We start from the raw sequence: 24,345 nt of genomic DNA, 5'->3' as shown, positions 1-24,345 counted from the left end.
GTACAAAAAAATCTGTCAAGTTCACATATAAACTATAATCAACATTCAAGAACTCAGGAGTATTAATTCCATGTGCTATTCCTGAACAATTTACTAGAAAATGACTTTTAAACAAGTAAGTTACTGGGAAAACATGAGATATAAGCAGATGGTGATCATTAAGAGCATAGTTACCTGAAGAAGTAAGTAAATATGGGCTACATGAGAGAGAGAATAGTATGCAATAGTTACATGCTACAAGTTACATGGTGCAAGTATTCAAAATGACATCAGATTTTAAAAATGAGGAATTATGAAGTATTTGAATTCTCTCTTTCCCTGTGTCATTGAGACTCAAGAATAGTAGCATGGAAAAAAGAAGCCATAACTGACAAATTGTAATAGAGAAAACATTAGGTGAAAATCTTTAGGCTTGAAGTTGAAATATAAAGAAGAACTCATAGATCGCTTATCTTTAAATATGCATTTTACCTTAGTTCTTTTCACTGAAAAGGTCTAACAAAATGAGTACCCTTCAGCATCCACATCATGGTCCTGAAATACATGATCTCACTAAAACAAACCAGCGCACTGGGTCTGGAGAAGAAAATGTACAAAAGAACGAAGGAACATCTCACAATATCAGACAGCAGGAAACTACCAAAAACTACTGAAGTCATATCAAAAGAACTCTGGAGCCAACTTGAAGAGGTTCTCATTAGCCAAAGATGGGGCAGTTTGAGTTTTAATAGTAGTAATAATAGTAATAATTACAACAAACTGAAGTCAATTAAACAAGTTTAAGTCCACAAGTTCAGAAGAAGAATCAGTCACCTTTGGAGATGATATGGGATCAACTCATTATATTGACAACTAACAGCTAAAACAAAGATTTGAGCCTTTATCCCCTCTTTCCTTAATAAAGTATGCTACTGGGTAGAGAAAGGCAGATGAGAAGTTTTTCTTCTTTAACTAAACTAGCACAAAATAGACAATAGTACAAAATAATAGTACAAAATAAATAATAGAATTAGAATATCACAATTTACAGCCTGAACAATGAATACAGGCATTAAGCATCAATGGCTATGAAGAAAACAAAAAAAAAAAAAGGTGGGGGGAGGGAGAAAGAGACATTTTGTGCCTCCTGTAATCATACCAGGCACCATCTCCAGCATTCCAAAGGATCAAACTTGACTCTGGATGTGGCTGCCTATTTCAAAAAAATTCAGAAGAACATGTTAAATCGAAGAGGACATTAATATGCAATCAGTAAAATGACTGTGCAAAACTACAAGTCAATGGTTTGGGTTCCTCCTCAATAGACAACTGTGAGGAAAAGAAAGGTATGGAGGACAAACCCACAGATTAAAAGACACTTTAAAAACCTGTTTTAAAAATTAGATAAGACTAATCTGGAGTGTTTAGGAATGTACATATAAGTGAAAAAAAAAAAACCTATGAAAAAAACAAAGAAGGGCTAGAAGTGAGGAAAACCATTATTTGCAGTGGTAGGGAGCTGGCTCAGGTGTGGCTGGGACTGAACCCTCAGAAGGAGCCCCTAGGATGGCTGCCAAAGTCCCTTTCTTGTCCTGGGTGGTGTGTACCTCATAAAAATTCATCCAGTCATAGTTCTTAATTTTGTGTGATTTTCTATGTTTTGTTGTATAAAAACATTTGTTCTATGTTTTGTTGTATAAGTGATTTTATAAATATTAGATTTTTATATCAGATTGCTTTTCACAAAGAAGAAACCCAGCCTGCTACCAGAGCCTCCATGTTGTAACACTGATCACAGGAAGTCAATGGAAAGTTGTAAAGTGCTTGATGTGACACACTTAGAAAACACACCGAAGGGCAGCTTTAGGAACAGCAGAAGAGTACATTACTCTTGCACAGAAAAAGCAGTAAATTGTTATTTATAGATATCGATAGGAAGAAATCCTTGAGCTTCTATGACTGCCGGGCTTTCAGTCATGCTCCAGGGATAGATAAGAAAGATAAAGTATTTTCCACACATTATTCATTTATAATCAATTATGTAATCTGCAGACAACAAACCCAAGAGTTTATAAATTATTGAAGACGGAAAAGAATCCACTCTATCTTCAAGGCATTGAACTCTTTATGGTAGAAAGCCACAGAAAGCCAACCAAAATGACCTCAGGGATATTTAACAATCCAAAACATTAAACATGATTAAATGTTCTGATGTTTACTATTTACATACATACACACCCAAAATGCCAAAGATAAAAGATAAACATTACAATCCACAATACTCAGTCAATGATTTTACTTCAAGACCAACAGCCATAATTCTTTGTATGAAGCCATGAAGGAAGAATATAATGCCCTGAACTCAAATAAACCAACGTCCTGAGGAAAAGCAGCAGACTGACGAGAGTGATAGCTTAGCTACCAAATGGTACATGGTCTCTCAAGTAAAACAGAAATAACTGTAAATTAGCATATACACAGAAAAAAAATCACTACTGCTTAAAGTAAGAATAAAAAGAGACAATTAGAATTAAATAGCATTCTACTGTTTATCAGTTTACAAGAAATCAGGGAAATACCACAGATGTGGTTAATACTGCTCTCGGACATTACTCTGTTCTGTGAGCCACAAGGTAGAGAAGAAGCCAAGGGTAAAAGCACCAATAGCCTTCCAGTGGATATCAGGACTATCCACAAGCTTCAAATTGCCTTGACAAACTTTTATTAAAGCTCAAAAGAGCCAAAAGGAAGCGGAAATGTCCTCTCAACTTTCACTCCTATCTAGATAACTTATATGCAATTATGAATGTAGGAAAAATAAAAATAAAAAAAAAAGAAACAAACAGATGTGTCTAACAGTAAAACCAGTCCCAAGACAGAAAATGAGAAAACAAACTCACTGACTGGCTTTAAAAAATAAACTTTTGAGGAAATTTGGAAAGCTGTCTTGATCATTTCACTCACATCCTTCCCAATTCTGTCAACTGGTACTTCTTTCATCTATCCTTCTCCTTCGCTATTCATGTATTTTTCGATTCCACCAGGACCAGCTAATCCCAGACCCTTCTGGTTTATGTCTTCATCAGGGCCCAGTCCCAATCCTGCCAAAAACCTGTCTTGTCTTCCACTTCTCATTGAGAACCTCCTTCTCCTGACGTTCCTATCCCACCCACGCACATACACTAACCTGCGGTGATAACCGTGTTCACGTACCTTTGCTATTCACCACCCTATAGATCCTTCAAAGACTCAATCAAATCTTCCTTAATGATCTCACCAAACATTTCATTCCATACAGCCCTCTCTCGACTCTCAAACAGTTTAGTGCTTAGATTCTGTATCATCTTTTCTTATTCAGTTACAGAGGCAATTCTCGGGGCTGAAGGGATCTTAAAATGTATTCAGCCTCATGCTTAAACATCCCCAACAGCTCTAGCAAGTGCTTATCCAGATTATGCTTAGATACTTCCACTAATTGTAGTTTTACTACCTCCTGAAAGAGCTCACACTAAGTTTCAACAACCCTACAATTACAAAGTTCTCTCTTATAATCAGCTTATATCTCTCATCACAGAGCTTCGAACTATTAGTTAGTATTTTACTTTAGAACCTATACAGAACAAGTTAAGTCCCTCTTCAATATTCCCAATAATCTAAGATTTTAAGAAGTTTATCTGTTCTCCCACGAATCTCAAGATATATCTATGCCATGTTGTTTTAGCCATTCTGACATCATGTCTTCAACTTTATTCACTGTCCTAGTAACTATATGCTGCCTTTGGTTAGTCTAATATTTTAGACATGAGTCAGCCACTCTTAAGGCCAATGACTTAGAAAATGTCAGGACTTTCACAAAGTCCGGACAGTAGGACAATTTTCACTATAATTCCTTCCTTTTTTTTTTTTCCCTCTTCTTTTCATGGTATCCAATATATGCTAATCACATATGTTCAGTCAATCAGGTTCTGAAATACTCCTCTCAAAGTAGTTTTCAATGAATTGCCCATCATAAACTTCATTGTTCTAGGCATAGATCAATTTCTTCTAAGAATTTTCCTTCGTTATAATAAATACAAAATTACCAGATTTTTTTCTCAAAAGGAAATCCTATCAGGGATAGTAACATCTCTTGTAGAAATGCAATATGCTACAAACATCCAGGCACTTCATGTGGCAGTATAAATAGGCGTGGAAAAATACCATAGCATGGAAGCGTCAGAGGGAGCTCTGTGAGCAATGACTACGTGGCATTTGAAATTGTGTAGTGATGGGTTTCATCAGCTAAAATTTTTATACTTTCGAATTAACTCATTTTGTAAAATACCATGTTTCTGATCTGATTTCCACTGCTTGCATGATGCCATTCACCTGCAGTTCAGGAAGAAGGCCATGACATCTCCCTGGACAGACAAAACACCGTATGCCCAGAAATTTCAGACCACCCATTTTCATTAATCCTCAGCTGACAATAACTGGTACTGCAAGAGGTCAGCCTCTCTTTGGTTGTTGTTGTTTTTTTTTTTTTTAGATCAATTTGCATTTCATTTTACTAATTCTACTCTCCAATTATTACTCTCAATCCATTGCTTGAATTATCTATTGCTCCATAAGGAATGACATTTCCTTTGGCTGAGAAACTAGCTGTATCATACTACATTAGCTGTGACAAATCTTACCAAGTGCAAAGTGATGGCTGACTTTCCTGTTTTGGCAGACCCACTGAGGAGGCATAGGGCCAGCACCTGCGGCAATTACTGACAGATTGGCCCAATTGCCACAGCTTTGATGGCAATCTGCATAGGATTATCAGTCACACATTAAACAGCCTCCTTTCAATTCACCAAAACAAATGGTGTCACCAAATCTACCCACACAATTCCCTACTTTCAATAACTCCACTGTTGAATTTCTCTGTCCAATCCAATGATGCATGCCCACCAAGCTCTGTGATGATGGATGGAGTCGTTAGCATTTTAGTTTCTACACTGAACCTGAAGCCAAAGCATATGGTCAGACAGATGTTCCAGCAGTGGGCTCTATTTGATTTGCCATGTAGGTGTCCACTTATACTGGACCTTCATAAAAGAACACTAAGTCATAAGTTACAGTCCAACCCTGTTTCGACTCTTTTACACCCTCAGAATTTATAACATGTTCTGATAACAGAACACTCAGAACATGTTTTATTCTGTATTTCAGAATAGACTAAATATTACCCTCACACCTAATCAAATAACTTCAAATGACCAAGATGGACAAAAGGCAGCTAAATGTTTATAGACTACTGCCATCTATGGCTTGCTTAGTAATGCCAGAATGTACCACATACTCACTTTGTCTCATGTATTACTGAGGTAAACTGCATACACACTGAACTGGATGGAACTTAACTTCTAACAAATGTACATGCACCCATGGGCCCAACACCCCAGTGAATATACATGACATTTACATTACCTCAGGAAGTTTCCCCTGTGTACTTCCAGTCCCTCCTCATCACCCACAGTCAAATACTGTTCTGATTTCCATCACATAATTTAGCTTTATTTTTTTCTGGTACTTAATGTAAATGTAACCATACAGTATGCACTCTTTTTTATCTATCCCCTTTCCAAAAACATACTATTGCTGAGATTTATCCACATTGGTAACTCATTCTTTGTTATTGCTGAGTAACATTCCATTGCTTGAATGAACCACACACTGTTTGCCCATTCTCCTCTTAATGGACATTGGGGCTCCTTACAATTACTGGTTTTTATGAATAAAGCTGTCATAAACATTCTTACACAAGTCATTTTCTGAACACATGTCTTTATTTCTATTGTGTAAATGTCTTTATTTCTATTGTGTAAATATTATGTAAATATTTCTATTGTGTAAATATGGGAGTGGAACTATTGTGTCATGCTAGTTATTTCCTTATATATTCACTTTTTGCCACCATCACTTTATTCTTCATATCAGTAAACACTGCAATGAAAGGACACGACTAACACTTTCAACCTAAAAAATATATATAACCTAACTTTTCTCTTTCCTGTGAGAAAATTATCTGACACTTCTCAAAAAATATAACCAGGTTTTTTATTATTTTATTTCAATATAAACTGTACATTAAAATTTCATTTGTGATCTTATTTCCTATAACCTGTGTTTACCATAAGCCCTAATTTATAATCCACAAATTCCCTATCATGAGGGTTCCTTGAAATCACAAAACAGCACAGTTCTAAAACTTGTTGGAAGCACTGGAAAACATCTGTTGATGTGGGAAAAAATTGCAAATCTTTAACCTGACAACAAATATTGTGCTTATACCTGAAATGCATGCTACTTCACTGAGTTTTATGATCAAATAGGAATTTGGAAATTCTCTACAAAAGACTAAAGTCTTTATTCTAAGTCCCTTTTCCAACATGAATGAGCTTAACACACCATTTTAAGCTATGGCCCAAAAAACCTCATAATTTTACCATATTGCTAGCTTTTTGACACTAAACAGACTTCTAAAAATAGTCATCCATGTTGTTTTACGCATCCCTAGCTCACTGAGCTTGTATAAGCAGGTTAATTTAGGTAATGTATTTTGTCATTGTTTTCTAAATATCTAGAGTGAATGACCTAATGTTTAGACTCAGTAATTATACTGAGATCTTACAGGAAAGAACCCTCCCTAAAGATAAATCCAAAAACCACTATGATATATACCTTATGAATTATCCAAGGTTAGCCCAGGGAACTCAAGTGTTCGCTTTTGTGCGCTCTATTTTTTAATTTACCTAATAATTTGTATGTCATTTTAAACAATAAAAAATGCCTGACAAATCAATTGTGAGCTAAAGATAATGAACAAGTGAGAGATTTATCTTTTTAAATATATTTCCATACATAAATTCTTTTATTTATTTGTTTATTTTAGACAGAGGGAGAGAAAAGAGGGGGCAGGGGAGGGGCAGAGGGAGAGAATTTTCAAGCAGACACCTCACTGAGTATAGAATCAGTCACGGGCTCAATCTCACAACCCTGAGATCATGACCTGAGCCCAAACCAAGAGTCAGATGTTTAAAGGACTAAACTACCCAGGCATCTCTCCATATATAATTTTAAATATCAAATGCTATCAGGTATTATGGTTAAAGTATTTGTAGTATATCATTTCCTTTAAAACAGAAATTTGGCTGCTTTTCTGTTCTTTGGTGTTTTACCCCATATTTAAGCATTTATCAATGGACACTTAATACTGTATAATGTAAGTGATTTGAAAAACATAAAAAGTCAATCCCATTTTTTAATGACACCTACCATGGCAAGTATAACAGCTACTCCACTATCCCATTACTTCTGTGACAGGATGCAGTGACCTTTCATTTTGGGTTGCTTCCAATACATTCTCAGTACTGTCCACAGGTATTTTAAGCAGCTGTTCTCACAATGGTAGTTAATTTCAGTGGCCATTTTTACCCATACAAAATAAATAACATAAACAATTTCACAGTCTTACATCAAACAATAAGGTCATGAAGGCCATGTCTCAGGTCATTAAAAGATAATGCAAAGACCTAGTTTAGCATCTTATAGCTGGAAGGGATCTTAGTTTCTACCCACATCTCTTTTCATAGATAAAGAACTTATCTATAAAATAGATCAATAGTTCAATGAATTCTCTAAGTACACACACTTAACTGGGTTGGAAGGGTTAAAACTTTCAAATTAAAGTTAGAAGTAACAGTTCGGCCTCTTGATTTCTTGAAGTCATTCTGCACCAAGTAAACAAGACTTGACATCAATTTTTATGAGTTGGCTTGCAGATTCATTATGGAATCCAGACTCTTTCTGCTTTATTATATTTCTACCACTTTAAATCACTGGCCACATTCTGACGGACTCACTATATATTTATATAAAATAACTAGTCTCAATTCATTTGAAAACATCCCTCAACTAAGTAATGGATAGTTTTCAATATTAAACACAAAGAAGGTAGATTTAAAAGAATGACTTTTAAGTTAATTTAAGTGGTATTACTGAGAAAGTAGAAAAGCTTTTATAAACAATAAGGCAAATATGTAAACTGCTGAGGAACTGGGCAATCTCACTGTCAAAACAGAAGAGAAATACCCAAATTCACCTTAATGATGTGTAAAGGATGTGTAAAGGATGTGCAGAGAAGAGGAGAAAAAGGAAAGCAGATTAGATGTTTAACAGAATTATTTTTTATCTCTCATCTTTCTTTGAAAAATGACAGAAGGAATATTTTTTAAAACTATTCTGAAATAGGCCAATCCACAAAGTAGGAAACAAACAATAAATGAGCAGCATTTTGACTGCAACCCACTCAGACCAGCAGGGCCAGAAAGTCTTTGTTACCACAAGGCAGCTGGTGTCTGAGTACACAAAACCCTTTTATTTCAATGCCACATTAAATCCTGGGGCATAAAACCAGAGGCAGACTGCAGAGTCTCTAGTTCTCCAAGACAAGACTGTATGGATCACAACTAAAGTCAAATGCCAACTAATATTCCCACCTAAATGAAAGAAAAATTAACTGATTAGGAAAAAATGTCTAAAAATTGTTTATTTAGTCTGAAAGAGAGAAAGAAGGATTCCAACTTCATGTTTAGCTGATAAAATGGCTGCATATTATATAGTACCCTCTCTATAAATAATTATCTTTTTTTTTAAAGATTTTATATATTTATTTGACAGACAGAGATAGCAAGAGAGGAAACACAAGCAGGGGGAAGGGAAGAGGGAGAAACAGGCTTCATGCTGAGCAGGGAGCCTGATGCGGGACTCGATCCCAGGATCCTAGGATCATGACCTGAGCCAAAGGCAGATGCTTAAGGACTGAGCCACCCAGGCACCCCTATAAATAATTATCTTGTATTTCAATATCTATAGAGGAAATCAGCATAATCACAGAAAAAAAATAGAGGCTTCGTTTCCTTTTCACATATTCAGGATGATATCCCAATACCTGCAAATCAAATGAATTACAAAAATAGTGATAATTAAGTCTATATGAGTATATGGGTTATGACATCCAAGGAGATATGAGGATTTGATAAGAAATTTATAACCTCTAGTACAATATTAGATACTCTACTAGGTATGACTTAAAAAATCATTTATTATAATCATGACCCCAACCTCCCACAACCTAATGATTACCCCCAACACTAATTTCACCTCTTTAAAAAGATGGTAAAATAAATGCTGAAGTCTATGTCCAAAAAACTATGCTAATCTTACAAAGATTTTTCTCTTTTGGTCCCTGTTGACAGTCTCAGGAATTTAGTTCTAACCAATTAAATCCCTTCCTTCATTCTGATGCAAATGGCACACCAAAATAAGAAGTGCTCAGAGAATATTATTACATGTGTTCTAGCCTCAAATATTTAGCTCAACAGCCATCTTTCCTTGGGCCAGCCTCCTGACTTTAGAGCTGCTCTCAGCCCCTCCTGCCCCCACCCCCAGTGCCCCAGGACTGGCAGATACTCTCTGAAGGCACAGCATCTTCCTTCCTCTCTGAAGACATGGCACATGATCTCTGAGTCATTCAAAGTTCTCTGTGATGTACCCTTTACATTTCCCCAACATATACTAAATTGTAATTCATTAAATACATATTTACTGAGGATTTAATATGTGCAAAGCAAATGTCTTGACCTTGTATCTGTGATTAGCCCTTATACACAAAAGTTCTAAAAAAAATTTAATTGGCCCTCTTCCAATTCATATTTCCAGAAGTAATCCCAAAGGTTTCTTAAACTATTTTTTTAAATGTACCAGAGTATGAAAGTTCCTACTTAAGTGACATATGCTCTTGTAAGTTGAGTTTTCAAAACATTAAATGAGGAAATTTTCATTTTTTCCTACTTTGAATGGATTTAGAAAAAAAATTATTTTTACAGTCATATATAACTTTAGAGAAACATTAGTTTTCACTAGAAACTAACTCAAATATTTATTAACTATATACTGTCATCTACTTATTCATCTTCTCAAAACGGAAATATCTGAGACGAATCTGCTGTCAATTAAAACAAACCTACACAAGAGAACTTTTCTCTCTCACACACACACACACACAGGAACGACACCAGAAGCAGTACTCTGTGATTTTTTAAAAATCAAGTGTACCCGATAGTTCAGCTGTCCACTTGGCCTTACCTGCAGCCATAACTTGTTATGCACAGCATCTCTCCCCGTAGCAATACACTGAAATGTAGCGTTCTGCCCTGCATTGACCTCCACGTCCCCCAGACGGAGAAAATGAGGAGATTTATCTGTGAAGGCAGAAAAGAAATGTATTATTTTCACATGAAGAAAACATGCCATGTTACTTTTTCCCAAGAGAATAATGATAATAGTTTTACCTTTGGCCAACATGAATACCATATGGAAGAAAACGGAGTTTTCTTTGTGATGAGATACACCACCCCCCACAATCCTCCCCCCCCCATAATTGCTAGAGCATTGTTGTATACAGAGACAGCAGTCAATAACTACTGCTGACGGTTGGCCACAGCATGTTGTGTATGGGTGATAATAAAACAGTGACACGTCAAAGAAAGCAAAAGAGGTCAAATAATCACTGAAAAAGAATCAATCAAACAGGCATAAATCAGAGCATAATAGAAAAGTATAATGAAAACATACAATGATATCTAACATTCTGACATAGACATGGTTGTCAAACTATTAATTTACAACTTAACCAGTGAGATCACCTCTCTTTCAAAAAAATTTTTTTTTCAATAGCTGTAATTCTCTAGTACTCCAAAGAACAAGGGAATATTTTCGTTTCTCTCAAATGGAATATCTGCTTCACCGTTGCTAAATCTACTTCTTCTTCCTTCATAGTTGGAAGAAAGTTACCCTAAAGCAGAATCAGACCAACAAAAACTGATGACTGTAATCAAAACCTACATGACTTATATAACTGTCAAATTAGTGTTCTCTACAATTACCCTTTAAAACTGAAGCTTACTGATGTTTTCAACAGAAAGAAAGTAAACATACACAGGAAAAGGTAAGCCTCGATAAGGAAAAGCAAGCTCACAGAGGACCATATCACAGTAAAACTGCCACTGTGCTTAATTCCTATTTTTATTTGTTTACTTCTGAGAGCCTTTCTTTTACATTGCTCTTCCAGTAAGTGTAAACAAACAGCAGACAGAAACATCATGCTCATATACTAATGGACTGAAAGAATTAATGAGCAAACCAACTTGAACTTTCAATGAGATGATTTTGCTCCTCTTTTTCTTAGAATGTACTGAATGGCATCACTTGTTTGACCCTTGCCTGCTACCTCTTTCTGCAGCACCTCATCTTGGTGCAGCCTTTAAAAAGGGAAATGCTTGAACTAGAACAGTGGTTCTCAAATTGTGAACTTGAAGCCGGCAGCTGCAGCACCACCAGGGAACTTATTACAAGGGTAAATTTTCCGGCCCCACCCCAGACTTACTGAATCACCACTAAGGCAGAGGCCACACAAACCGTGATCTGCCTCCCCTGTAGGAGATGCTGATGCACAATGGGGTTTAACAAGCTCTCAACAGGAGCACAGCCATGGCCGCTGGCATAGTGCTCCCCTCCCCATTCACAGTGCTTACAGTGTGTGAGAAAATTTCCACCAGGAGGATTACTGAAGAGATCATCTAGAATTCATGGGCCCTATAAAATACCGCTGTTGGGAGATATAGGTAAAGTCTGAATTTATGCCAGCTGTTTTATGTCTGGCCGGACTGAATGCATGTAACAAATGTCTTTCAGGAAATGTGATGTACACACAAAATTAGTTACACCATCTGAAAATCAACCAATGGGCATCTAAAGACACAACAAAACCAAGTGCTCATCCACTGAGCTCTTTATTTTGTTTGCTTTCTTATTGTTTCGTATGGATTAACCAGATACTTATTATAAAAAATTTAGTCTGAAGCTTGGAATATGGTGAACTAATTCATTCTCTTCCCTTCAACTTCCTTTTTTTATAAGATTTCATTCATTTATTTGAGAGAGAGAGAGCATGAGCGGGGGAGGGGCAGAGGGAGAAGTAGACGCCCCACGGAGCAGGGAGCCCAATATGGGGTTCAATCCCAGGACCCTGGGCTCATGACCTGAGCTAAAGTCAGACACTTAACTGACTGAGCCACCCAGGTGCCCCTTCCTTTCAACTTTCAACTGAGCACATCACATGTTAGTAAGGTATCTTTTAGTTTCCTTTCAGTTGAGCTCTGATTTGTTATTCTTCTTTGCTTTCCTAGACTACTTAATAAAACCAAAAGACGGAGTTCTGCCCTATCTAGAGTTTCATTTACATTTGCATTTTGTTCTCTGTAATTAAATAATTAAAAGAACTCTTCAGTATGTGTACAATTAGTTACAATTCTGAAAACTATTTGAATCAAAAATTCTAGAAATACTTCAGTGTTCTTTTAAAACTGAACGAAAGGTTAGGACTAACAACAGAAGAGACGGCCACAACCAAGTGATAAACAGTCAACAGTCACTGCCAATATAAAACAAGTGCTGAAAGGACATAGAAAAATACAAATCTTAATCACGACCTACCACAGGGATAGCTCAGTACTTGGATGTCATCAATGGCAATATAACCACTCCTCCCTCCTGAGACTTCAGCTTCAAATATTACCTGTCAGGAAGAAATTGAAAACATTTACAATCATTTTTAAGGAATTTTCACAGTAAAAGAAGAATAGCTATGGACACTTAGGAAAATTAAATTTGAGTTGTATCCTGTAAGAATTAAAATTTTATTTTATACTGTAAAGTAATTTCCTAAATCTTGTTCAGTGAGCAAACAAAAAATTACTGAGGCTGAGCAGCTAAAAAAATTATTCAAGCAACTGTTACTATGTGTTAGAATTCCTGAATGGGCATCATCCAGGCAGAATGAATAGGCCATACAGCTAATCTCATATCCCTGAATTTTCTCTTAATGATTTTTCTCCATTTTTGCTATTTATTTAAAGTACAATGAACACATACAATGTATCAGGCAGTAGTGAAAATACCAAATGATCTACTTTTTTTTTTTTTTACCTTATTTTTTAAAAGATTTTATTTATCTGACAGAGAGACACAGCAAGAGAGGCACAAGCAGGAAGAGTGGGGGAATGAGAAGCAGGCTTCCTGTAGGGCAAGGAACCTGACACAGGGCTTGATCCCAGGACCCCAGGATCCTGACCTGAGCAGAAGGCAGATGCTTAACAACTGAGCCACCCAGGTTCCCCCAACACTTTTAAATAGCTAAACCTTCAAAGACAGAGGCCATTGGCTAGATTAGCAGTATTCCAGGCAAAAGGAACAATGTATAGTGGAATAGAATAGAGGTGTGTTTGAGGGGAGCCAAATGAATGTCATCTATATGGCTACAAAGGTTCAAAAGGGAAGAGGTACGATTAGAGAGCTAGGCATGGAAGACCTTAAATACCATTGGACTAAAATCAGGAATACATTCTGCCGATAATTCCACATTAACAAATATTAAACACAAACATTTCCATGTTTACATGTAAGCTCACGTTATAGAGTTTTGTTGTTACAATCGATAGAAAAGCTTCATATAGTCTTCGATTTTTTAATAATATGTAGTGTGACTTTTCAAGAGAAACTATATTTGGCATGCCACATTTCAACATTTTATTTGACTATGGCCTCCTTTATTCATGGAGATACACAGATTATTTTTGGAGTATTCTGCAAAACATTTTGGGAAATGTGCTGGAAATTAATGTAAAAAGTAGCAATATAGTATATTAGAAACATATATGCCTGTAAGGTGGAAGATAGACTGAAAGAAACCAAGACTGGAAACAGTCAGGCAATGTGCTAGTAGGAGTGGACATAGAGAGATATAAAGAAAAAGGAAAGATAAAAATAATGCTAAGGATATGGATAAAATAAAACTTTTTGGCTTGTCAGTTGCGGTAAAATACAGGGCAATTCTAACTCCAGGCTTGCACCACTAGGTGAATGGTACTATCAGAGTCCCTAACCAGAACTAGTGATACAGAAAAAGGTACAAATTTGAGGGAGAAGACGACTAATAAGCACATTTCAAATCTGATTTGCCTAGGGTACATATGGGGTAAAGGCTTACAGCATAACTGGACAAACATATCTCAAAAATAAGAGATAGGGGCGCCTGGGTGGCTCAGTGGGTTAAGCCGCTGCCTTCGGCTCAGGTCATGATCTCAGGGTCCTGGGATCGAGTCCCGTATCGGGCTCTCTGCTTGGCAGGGAGCCTGCTTCCCTCTCTCTCTCTGCCTGCCTCTCTGTCTACTTGTGATCTCTCTCTGTCAAATAAATAAATAAAATCTTAAAAAAAAAAAAAAAATAAGAGATAGATCCACAATAAAGCCACAGATTTGGAAGTCATCATCATGGAAGTGAGTTACAGATTTACAAGTTAACATGACTGGTGAATAAGACGGCACTGGAGAAAACCACTGAAATGGAAAGCAACAATACAACAGCAGAAGTAAAGCCAACAAAGTTTGGTTCAGACATGATGTCCAAGGAAAGAAGAGAAGTATCAGGAGTTTTGAGGCAGGTCAACACTCCCACCAAAAAAAAAAAAAAAAAAAAAAAAAAAAAAGAAGCCTGAAAAATAGTAACTATAACTTTAAAATATCAGATATCTGCATAAATAATGGCATTTAGATGAACACAAATTTTAGGAGGACAGAGCCTCTCCAATGCAACCCCTGATTTTCGGCCATGTCTCCTTTCCCCTGGGAATTATTTGCCAATTCCAGGATCAGAGTGTGGTTCTAGCTTAGCACAGACAGCAGGTCCTCTGCTAGGAGAGTGTAAACAGTGACACTTGCTGTGCAGCACTCCGGAAATTTGGAAGTCTAGATTAAAAAAAAAAAAAAAAAAATGTTGGCTGTGGCAAAAAATATGAAACGTAGGGGAGAGGTCAAGAAAAACTAAAATTAAAAAGTATCAATTGGAATTAACAATTAGGAGTTTTCCGGTAATGTTTGGCAGACAGTTTCACCAAACGGAAGGGGTAGAAAATTGAGTGACTGAGTTGATAGTGACTAACATTCATTGGACACTTATTATTTACAAGAGACTATCCTAAGCTAGCATGCACATCATCACACTCACATATGTCATTCTCTCTCTCGTCTCCCCTGCCACCCAGACACAGACACACACACACACACAAACACACACACTTAATCCTCACTACAATCATTTAAGGTTAGTATTATTTTCATCCTCGATTTAAAGAAAAGTTAAGTAACTGGACCAAAGTCGTTAACTGTTAACAAGTGGTGGGGCCAGGAAAGAGCTGAGCCCCACTGCCTCCAGCTTCTATTGTTCCATCAATTCTACAACACTGTCAAGATAATAACCAAATGCAGAGAGAGCATTTCTTTTTTTTTTCTTTTTTTAAAATTTAATTTTTTTTTCAGTGTTCCAAAATTGTTTATGCACCACACCCAGTGCTCCATGCAATACGTGCCCTCCATAATACCCATCACCCAGCTCACCCAACCCCCCCAACCCCTCCTCCAAAACCCTCAGTTTGTTTCTCAGAGTCCATAGTCTCTCATGAGTAGTCTCCCTCTCCAATTTCCCCCAACTCACTTCTCTTCTCCATCTCCCCATGTCATCCGTGTTATTCCTTATGCTCCACAAGTAAGTGAAACCATATAATTGACTGAGAGCATTTCTTTTAAACAGGCTTTAAATTTCTTTAAAAAGTCTAAAAAGTTAAACTTTAACGATTAACATAATTTCAAATAGTACTTCCTTTAAACATTATACTGACTAGATAGCAGTATCATCAACATCACACCCTTCCCATTATCCTCCTGTACTCCTATACCCACCCCAGAGCCAATGCCAAGGGGACACAGTAGACCAGGGGGCTGGTTGGTCTCCCATCCACCCATTCCCATCACAGACCTTCTCCTGTGATACTTCGTTCCTACTTTGTTTGTCTTTTAAGACTACTGATGTCATTGGCATAAGCTGAAGCTGAGAAGGAGAACGGAGTCTTTGTGGGAAGAGAAATACTTCACAATGAAGGATGCCAAATCTATGAACACAGAAATGTGTGTATGTGCCTGTGCATGCACACATGTGACTTACATTTCATGTATGTATATCTGAAATAAAAACGACTGTCATGCCACTCTCCAAATATTGGAACAGAGGCTTAGCAAGAAATAGAGGTGAGAATCAGAGACATTAAATAAAGTATAACTTGGAGTGGCTGTGGTAGAAGTCCCTTTCCTGGTGATGAGAAAACTTGTACTTGACTCCCAACTCTCCTGTTTACAGATTCTTGAGCAAATCCCATAACCTTTTGCAGCCAAATCCCAAGTCCTTATCATGGATATAATGCAACTTTCATTATAGAGTTTTATGAGAAGTAAACAGCAACAGACATAAAAGTGCTATATAACCCAAAAGGTAAGCTCATCAACACTGTTAATGTATGAGATTTATCTAAGTGTATCCCACAAAAATAAGTTTTATTTGCTTGAATAGTAGCTCAGGAGAAGGGAAAGTAGAGAATGAAAAAGTCAGACAACTTTTTTTAAAGAAAAAAACATTTTTTAATGAATAGACCACATATTTGTGTAATTAATCATTGTTGGTTATTTCACTTCCTTTGTAGCCAACATTAAATTATTTTAATTTCTTAAGTTTATCTTAGTTTTACTTTCTCTAATTGTTCTACTTCCTTTGCTTCATATAGGTGATAAGCTTATATATGTTTACTCCACCCCCTGAGACAAAGTTTCTTACTTGTTCATTTAAACTGAGCTTTTATTCTGGACAATAAATTTAGGCCTGGATTTAAAAGAGGAGCAAAATAATCGGTCCTTTATTAGAGAAAAGAAGTGTTTCTGTTTTTAGTGACCTCATTTTCTCTGCTAAGTGTTGTCTTTGCCTCATTAACAAGAGCTGGAGGAAATTTCTAAGATCAGATTCCTTTACTATGAAGGATCTAATCAGCTTTATCACTTCAATGGAGCCCTCACCTTGTAAGGCTCTTGTGTCCAGTCAGGGGAAACAAATCGCAGTAGCTTAATTACGCAAAGCTTGCTTGAGCAAATGCTCGGGTCAGATCTAATGCCTGGTGTCAGGTAGTCAACCAGGGCTTCCCACAAGAAGAGAGCAAAGGAAGCCATACCAGATATCAACTTTCACCTATCTAAGAGGCCAGCCTGGGAACAGAGTGGACAGACTCTGCTTTGCATGCTGTTTTCACTCCACTCCATTACCTGAAATACTGAAGGTAATGATTCCAATCAAATTTTTGCTACTCTAGCAACATTCTTGGATTGTTAACTAAATAAGTGAAGTAAGGCTGAATTAAAATAGGGGAAAAGGCTAACCCTAAAGAACAAGGACTTCATCCTTTAGCAAATGAATTAATGCAGAGAATGTACCTCATATAAAGGAAAGCTGAACCCGAAGTCAGGAAGCCTGTGATCTAATTGCTATCACCGGTAACCCAAGCAACTGATTTAAGTGGGTCTTCCTCCTTCCTCCCCTCATCTGGCCCATACTGGACTTGCTTGCATCACAAGTTTGTGGTGAAGACTGAATGATATACACACAATGATTAAATGATACATGAAATACATGTAATATAAGATATTATGGATATGAGAAAAATCTGGGGGAAAAAACCCACAACTTTGTCCTTAATTTTCTTTCAATATTATCAGTGTTGAGTATAGGCCCCAAAGTCAGAGATATTAGCTTACTTTTTTTTTTTTAAAGATTTTATGTATTTATTTGACAGAGAGACAGCAAGAGAGGGAAGACAGGCAGGGAAGCAGGAGCCAGAGAAGCAGGCTTCCCGCTGAGCAGGGAGCCCGACATGGGACTCAATTCTAGGACCCTGGGATCATGACCAGAACTGAAGGCAGACACTTAATGACTGAGCCACCCAGGTGCCCCTAGTTTACTTTTTTTTTTTTTAAAGATTTATTTATTTATTTGACAGACAGAGATCACAAGTAGGCAGAGAGGAAGGCAGAGAGAGAGGAGGAAGCAGGCTCCCTGCGGAGCAGAGAGCCCGATGCGGGGCTCGATCCCAGGACCCTGGGATCATGACCCGAGCCGAAGGCAGAGGCTTTAACCCACTGAGCCACTCAGGCGCCCCCCTAGTTTACTTTTTTTAAGGGTAACTTTAACTTATGAAAAAAATGTATGTAAAGTTGTACCTGAAATTACCTTTGCAACTTTGTTTATAAAGTTACTTTGGTGACTTATGTAAAATCTAAGCCTCAATTTCTTTTCCTTTTTTTTTTTTTAAGATTTTGTTTATTTATTTGAGAGAAAGAGAGACAGAGACAGAGATAGCAAGAGAGAACAAGCAAAGACAGAGAGGGAGAAGCAGGTTCCCTGCTGAGCAGGGTGCCCAACATGGGGCTTGATCCTAAGACCCCAAGATCATGACCCGAGCCAAAGGCAAATGGTTAACTGACTGAGCTACCCAAAAGAGAAGCTGTTAGTAACCACATCAGGTCTTAAGGAAAGATTAAATGAGATATGCACATGAAATATTTAGCACAGCCCCGGCACACAGTAAGTGAACTAGGTTAAGGAGCACTATCATGGGAGAAAGCATCCATAAAGAACATATGTAATAAAGTGAAATTTCTTCTCTTTTCCTTCTCTTTCTCATCAAAAACTTTACCCTCTGCCCCAATTTGGGGGAAAAAAGTAGAGGCACCTGGCTGGCTCAGTCCATAAAGCATGTGACTCTTGATCTTGGGGTTGTGAGTTGAAGCCCCATGTTGGGTGTAGAGATTATTTAAAAATAAATTTTAAAAAAAATGTGGATATACTATACATTATGAACAGAAGTAAGTCAGAATCATTAAGTATAATTGACCTCTCTCTCTCATGGGAACTTTAAACACGGGAGCTTCTTAAGGATATGGACTAGGCCACCTTCTCTCTTTTTGCCATACATTCTACCATGATAGGATTGAGAATGATGAGCCTGCAAAAGGATGAAGGTACTGAAAAAAAAAAAGAAAAAAGTGTGTAGAGATATTAAAGGGAAGTGAAGGTACACAGCATCACAAAAGCCAATTAAAAAATATCTGAAGTGGAAGAGATGTCAGAACCAAATCCTGGTAAAACACTAAGTAAAATGAAGATTAAAAATAGCCTCTCATACATCTGACCAATATCTCCCCATTACCCCAAGCCCTCAAACCCTAGTAACCACCATTTTAGTCTCTCTTTCTGTAAGTTTGGCTTTTTCAGATTCTATGGTAAAGATGATATCCCACCAAAGAGTACATACTTCCAGTTATTAAAAAGTTCTGGAGATCTAATTTACAGCAGGGTGATTCAAGTTAGCAATGCTGTATTATATACTTGAAAGTTCCCAGGAGAGTAGGTCTTAAATGTTCTCACCTTAAAAACAAAAAGGCATTACATGATGTGATGGAGATGTTAGCTAAGGCTATGGTGGTAATCATTTTGCAATATATATCAAATCAACACACTGTCTGCCTTAAACTTACACATGTTATATGTCAATCATATCTCAATAAAGCTGGGAAAAAATACCCTTATATGTGCCATTGAGGTTAGGAATGACCAAAGGAAGAGCCATCTGTATGAAGCAATAGAAATGGAAACCAGGGGTGCCTGGGTGGCTCAGGGAGTTAAGCGTCTGCTTTCTGCTCAGGTCATGATCCCAGAGTTCTGGGATCAAGTCCCACACTGGGTTCCCTGATCAGAGAGGAGCCTGCTTCTCCCTCTCCCCTTGCTTCTCCCCCCTGCTCATGGTCTCTGTCAAATAAATAAATAAAATATTTAAAAAAAAAAAAAAAGAAAGAAAGAAAAGAAATGGGGACCATATTGGACAATGATGAAGACAGCAGAGGAGTGAGATGAATATTAAAAACTCCCACAGGAAAGGCATCTGAATTTGTGGAAAGAAATTTACCTAAAAATGGAAGAAGAGGGGTACTGGGCTGGCTCAGTTGGTAGAGCAGGTGAGTCTTGATATCAGGATTTTGAGTTCAAGCCCCTCAATGGGTATAGAGCTTACTTTAAAAAAAAAAAACTAAAAATTAAACAAAAATTAAAAATGGAAGAAGATATGGGATCAAGAGAAGTATTTTAATTTATTATTATTATTATTATTACTTTTTAAGGTGGAAAAAAATATTTAGAGATTGATGAGGATGATTCAGTTTGATATGGAATTTTGAGTGTATGTGAGAAGGAAATGATTAACTCTTAGTTTGAGATAGGAAAGGACAGGATCCAAATCGTAGATCATATGAAGGGGTTCTAGTTTTTTATAACACAAGGGAAGATGAGGATGAATGAAGACATGAGTAGTTTGTAGGATTGGTAAAGGGAGTTTCTACTACATGGCCTCAATTTTCTCAGTTCTACGGGATGAGCTGGTAAAAAGAAGACCAGTTAGAGATTAGAAAGTATTGAGTGGAGTAGAATGGAGAGGAGGATTAGAAAGGGAATTGAACAGAAAAAAGTAGTAGGATTTCCAGGAGTGGTGTGAGCCCATTCCATTTGCAGTTGAGGACCATGAATTTCTAGTAATCCCAACATGAATTTCTAATATGAAGTGTGCGATTTTTAAGCAGATTGCTTGTTTTAAGCTTACAAAAACTAGCTTGGGGGGGAAAAAAGCAAACAAGGAGTTTACAGAAATGGCAAATGTGACCAAAATGATTATGATGAAATCAAACTTTGATACAATAAGCAAGCTGTTGAAGAATTGGCAAAAGACAGATGGTTTGATGACTTGGAGCTTCCCTTGAGGTTGATGGATGAGTTCAGCAAAATGAATGAAGGAAAAAGAGATGAGTTTATGTGGTGGTCAGAAAGTGAGATACTACATGCAATGTTAGAAGAGATGAAAAGGTGAACGAACTGTCAATGGACTTTCCATAAAGACAGCAAAGTCGGGACGAAGGTGGGCCATGGCAGGAGAAAGCAACTCTAAATGACGCCAGTAGAAAAGTTTATGACGAATGGAAGAAAATGACTTAGAGGGAGGCTATGGGAAGGCAATAATGAAGATGATGGCATGCGTGAAAGAAAAGAAACCCAAATGGGTAGAAGTGTTCCCTATCCTCTGACTTAATCCTAAATTACATGGGGATTAATATTTGCTCTGTAAGAGACTGTTTGGGAAGACATGTCCTCAGGCTAGAGCTACAAACAGAGCACAATTTAATTACATAATTCATTGTAGAAATAAATTTTTGAGATTCATCTCCCCTACTAAAATATAAATTCATTGAAGACAGTGAATTTTCTTATTCCCCACAGCATCAGTGAACCAACCATAAGAATCCTATTGAGAACTGAGGCTGGAAAGAGTTCCAACGTGTCACAAAACAAAGTAATAGAAGTGGATTTTAGTTAACAGTTTTGCCTCATGGGGAAATATGGGATAAGGTATTTAGTTCACTTTTACTTAACTTGTAAAATTTTGTTGGCATAATAAAATGACTCTCCCTTGAGAAAGTTCCAAATAATTTTCCCAAGCTAATTTGTAAATCATGAAAACATAATTACTTCCTTTGAATAGTTAAATAATGCTGTAAGGAATAAATTTCTGGTTATAGGCCCCAGAAGATCTTATATTGAGTAAGTCAAATGTCTATGTGGAAACTTCAAAATCTAGAATCTAGTTTCTTTTCAAATGTAGAAATATTCTATTTCTGCTCACACTTAAAGATTAATATACACATAACTGGCAGGTGAGAGCAAAAGTCTACTGCACATTGTAATGGTGTGTGGATAGATAACAGAGAGAGAGAAAGGACTGTATGTGTGTGACAGAGAGAGAGAGAAAGAAAGACAATAACTAAACCCATAGAGAAGCTTCCACTGAGTGGCAGATCCCGTAATTTCAGAAAGACTGTGTGTATTCAAGTAACAGAGTGTAGATTTCAGAATCTCTGAAACCTTTATCACTTGCTGTCACCCACTGCAGCTCCTCTCCCAGGTACTGTCAATCTGGAATTCCGCTTTCTAAACTAAAGTTTCGCTCAGAGTGTTGAAGAAAAGGAGCTTCTCCATGCCAGACTTGAGTATGGCAGGCTGGTTTGCCTATTGAGTCATGTAATAGTTTATTTATAAGAGTCTAATATGCAAAAAATGCCTTTAGTAAAATGCCTTTAGTGCTCTCAGAAACCAATAAATTATTTTTTTGAACTAATGAACTCTTAACAGTCCTTCTCTATTGGTTGCTGATTTGCTTATTTAGTTCCTTGAAGAAGAGAAATACCTTCCATTGCAACAGGTACACAGAACGTGGAACCAAGGGAAATACTGTTACATTTTGACTTTAGAGCTGCTTCCAAGAATAATCACGGGATTCTCATTGTATGTTACCTAAATGTGGGAGAAAATTAAGACATATGGTCAAGCCCTAATTGATTCTTCATCTAAAACTCTTTCCTATTTCAGATTCTAGATATCCTTAGCACCTCCAGGAATCATGAGTGCATAAGTGTTCAAAATCAGCTCTTTTCCTTAAAATGTCCTGACATTAAATATGGCCAGCTTCTTAGGAGAACTAGTCCTGTGTCAAGACTTCGTATTAGGACTAAACTGTTTGCAGAGAGTTATAAGGGTTCCAGAGATTCCAAAACCTGTACTCAGTTACCTGAACACACACAGGCTTTTTGTATAGTTATAGGGTCTGCACTCAACAGAAGCTGCTGTTTGGGTTCAGATATTCTCTTTCTTGCACGCACGTGTGCGCTCACACACAGACACACACCCACCCCACTCCTATCTATCTATCCAAACACCACTATAATAATATAATAAAGACTTGAGTTGATTCTAGGATCCAAATTCTAAGTGTACTATAGCCAAGTATTCTTGAATAAAATGTCAGTATTACAAAAACATCCCGAGGCTTAGCATTACCAATGTTTAGGTTATGAGAAGGCCTGCTACATTATCTAACATGGATGAACATATTAGGTATAACAAGACCATACCTGCATGAAAAGCAACTACACCATCCTTCCACCTATAATCCTTTGCAGACTGGTATTGTATTTGCCTGATCAACAACAGACATCAGTCCAGGCACACACCAGTGTCCAGGAAACAGTAAAAATGCAGGCCCAGAGATCAAAAGGAGAAAATAAAACCTAAGAGATTTCATGCCAAAGTAGCCCACATAGAAGAAAAGCCCAAAGAAGACAATTTTCAGAAGGCTCCACACTGAAATGAATATGCAAGCCTAGTACATTCCTATACTTCAAATTAGCCCAGGGAGTTGGCTATCCCACCAAAGTATCCAGAAGATCTAAATAAAGAACTAACAATAATCATTTTTAGAACTCATGCTAGAATATTTAAGTTGATAAAAGTCTATGAGTTATTTAAAATTAATTTTCATTCCTAAAATCTTACACTTGCAAAATAATTGTCAATGGCCTTTTAAATTTGAATAGATACTGACGTAGGGTAGTATGTATCAAAAACACATGACTCCATAATGTGGTTAAGAGAGACCCCGACAAACATTTCATCTCTCAAAGCAAACTAAAAACTTGTACCCAAAATAAATAATAATCACAATATAAAAACAAGATGAGTTTTTTTTCTCTGCACAAAAACATGCTCTCTGAATGTTTTCTATTTCATTAAGATATCTTTGGGGGGAAGAGGTATATGCAGCTTTCTGGAGATGTACATGTCCTTTACCACAATGGAGATGTCCATACACGGACAAGGACACACCAACGTGAGGCAGAGCCTCAATTCTGTGTTGAGGTTATAGGCCTCAACTCAAATCCCTGTGAGGACCTCACGGGGCCATTGAGAAGATCCTCCTTAACGTCAACCCTTTCCTCCCTTTTCTTCTCCAGGGACTGACTATCATAGGTAATGGCATAGCACCCCAGCCAGGGAGAAATAAAGAGGCAAGAGGGCAGTCCCACATGGCACTGATGCTGGAGACCATGAGAAGTACCTCTTAGCTCTTCGGTAATGCAACAAACTCAGCACACATGCTACCTTTCTAATCTCTACCACAAAACATTGTGAACAACCCTACACCCATCTCATTAACCCACCCTTAGAGGAGGACTCCTTCATTCAGTTCAAGGCCCAGTGTGGAAAGAAGGCTGAGACTACAGACTACAGAGCCCACTTCCCCTGCTCTCTCTAGAGGCATCCCCAATTCCGAGGCAGACAGGCAGACAGAGCCCAGTACTATATTTTGAATGCCTGTAATGTGTTCAAAAATAAATTGAAACAAGGCCCACTGTTCATGGCACAACCTAATTTATGTTACAGGATAAGTTTAGCAAAAGAGAGAAAATC

The 24,345-nt window shown here is 37.3% G+C and overlaps 1 protein-coding gene across 2 annotated transcripts in view; it reads right to left on the bottom strand.

Annotated features, from left to right (window-relative positions):
• The window catches only part of PTPRK (protein tyrosine phosphatase receptor type K), a 568,933-nt gene that overhangs the window by 276,788 nt on the left and 267,800 nt on the right, over positions 1–24,345 (bottom strand). For both annotated transcript variants that reach the window (XM_080807221.1, XM_080807222.1), the window contains exons 4-5: positions 12,565–12,646; positions 10,156–10,271 (exon numbers count right to left, since the gene is read on the bottom strand). In XM_080807221.1, the coding sequence (XP_080663347.1) occupies positions 10,156–10,271; positions 12,565–12,646 (198 nt within the window). The remainder of the gene's footprint in view (positions 1–10,155; positions 10,272–12,564; positions 12,647–24,345) is intronic.

This window comes from Martes martes, assembly GCF_963455335.1.
Source record: "Martes martes genome assembly, chromosome: 6".
NCBI classification, from domain to species: domain Eukaryota; kingdom Metazoa; phylum Chordata; class Mammalia; order Carnivora; family Mustelidae; genus Martes; species Martes martes.
This window is presented reverse-complemented; position numbering and strand designations above follow the sequence as displayed.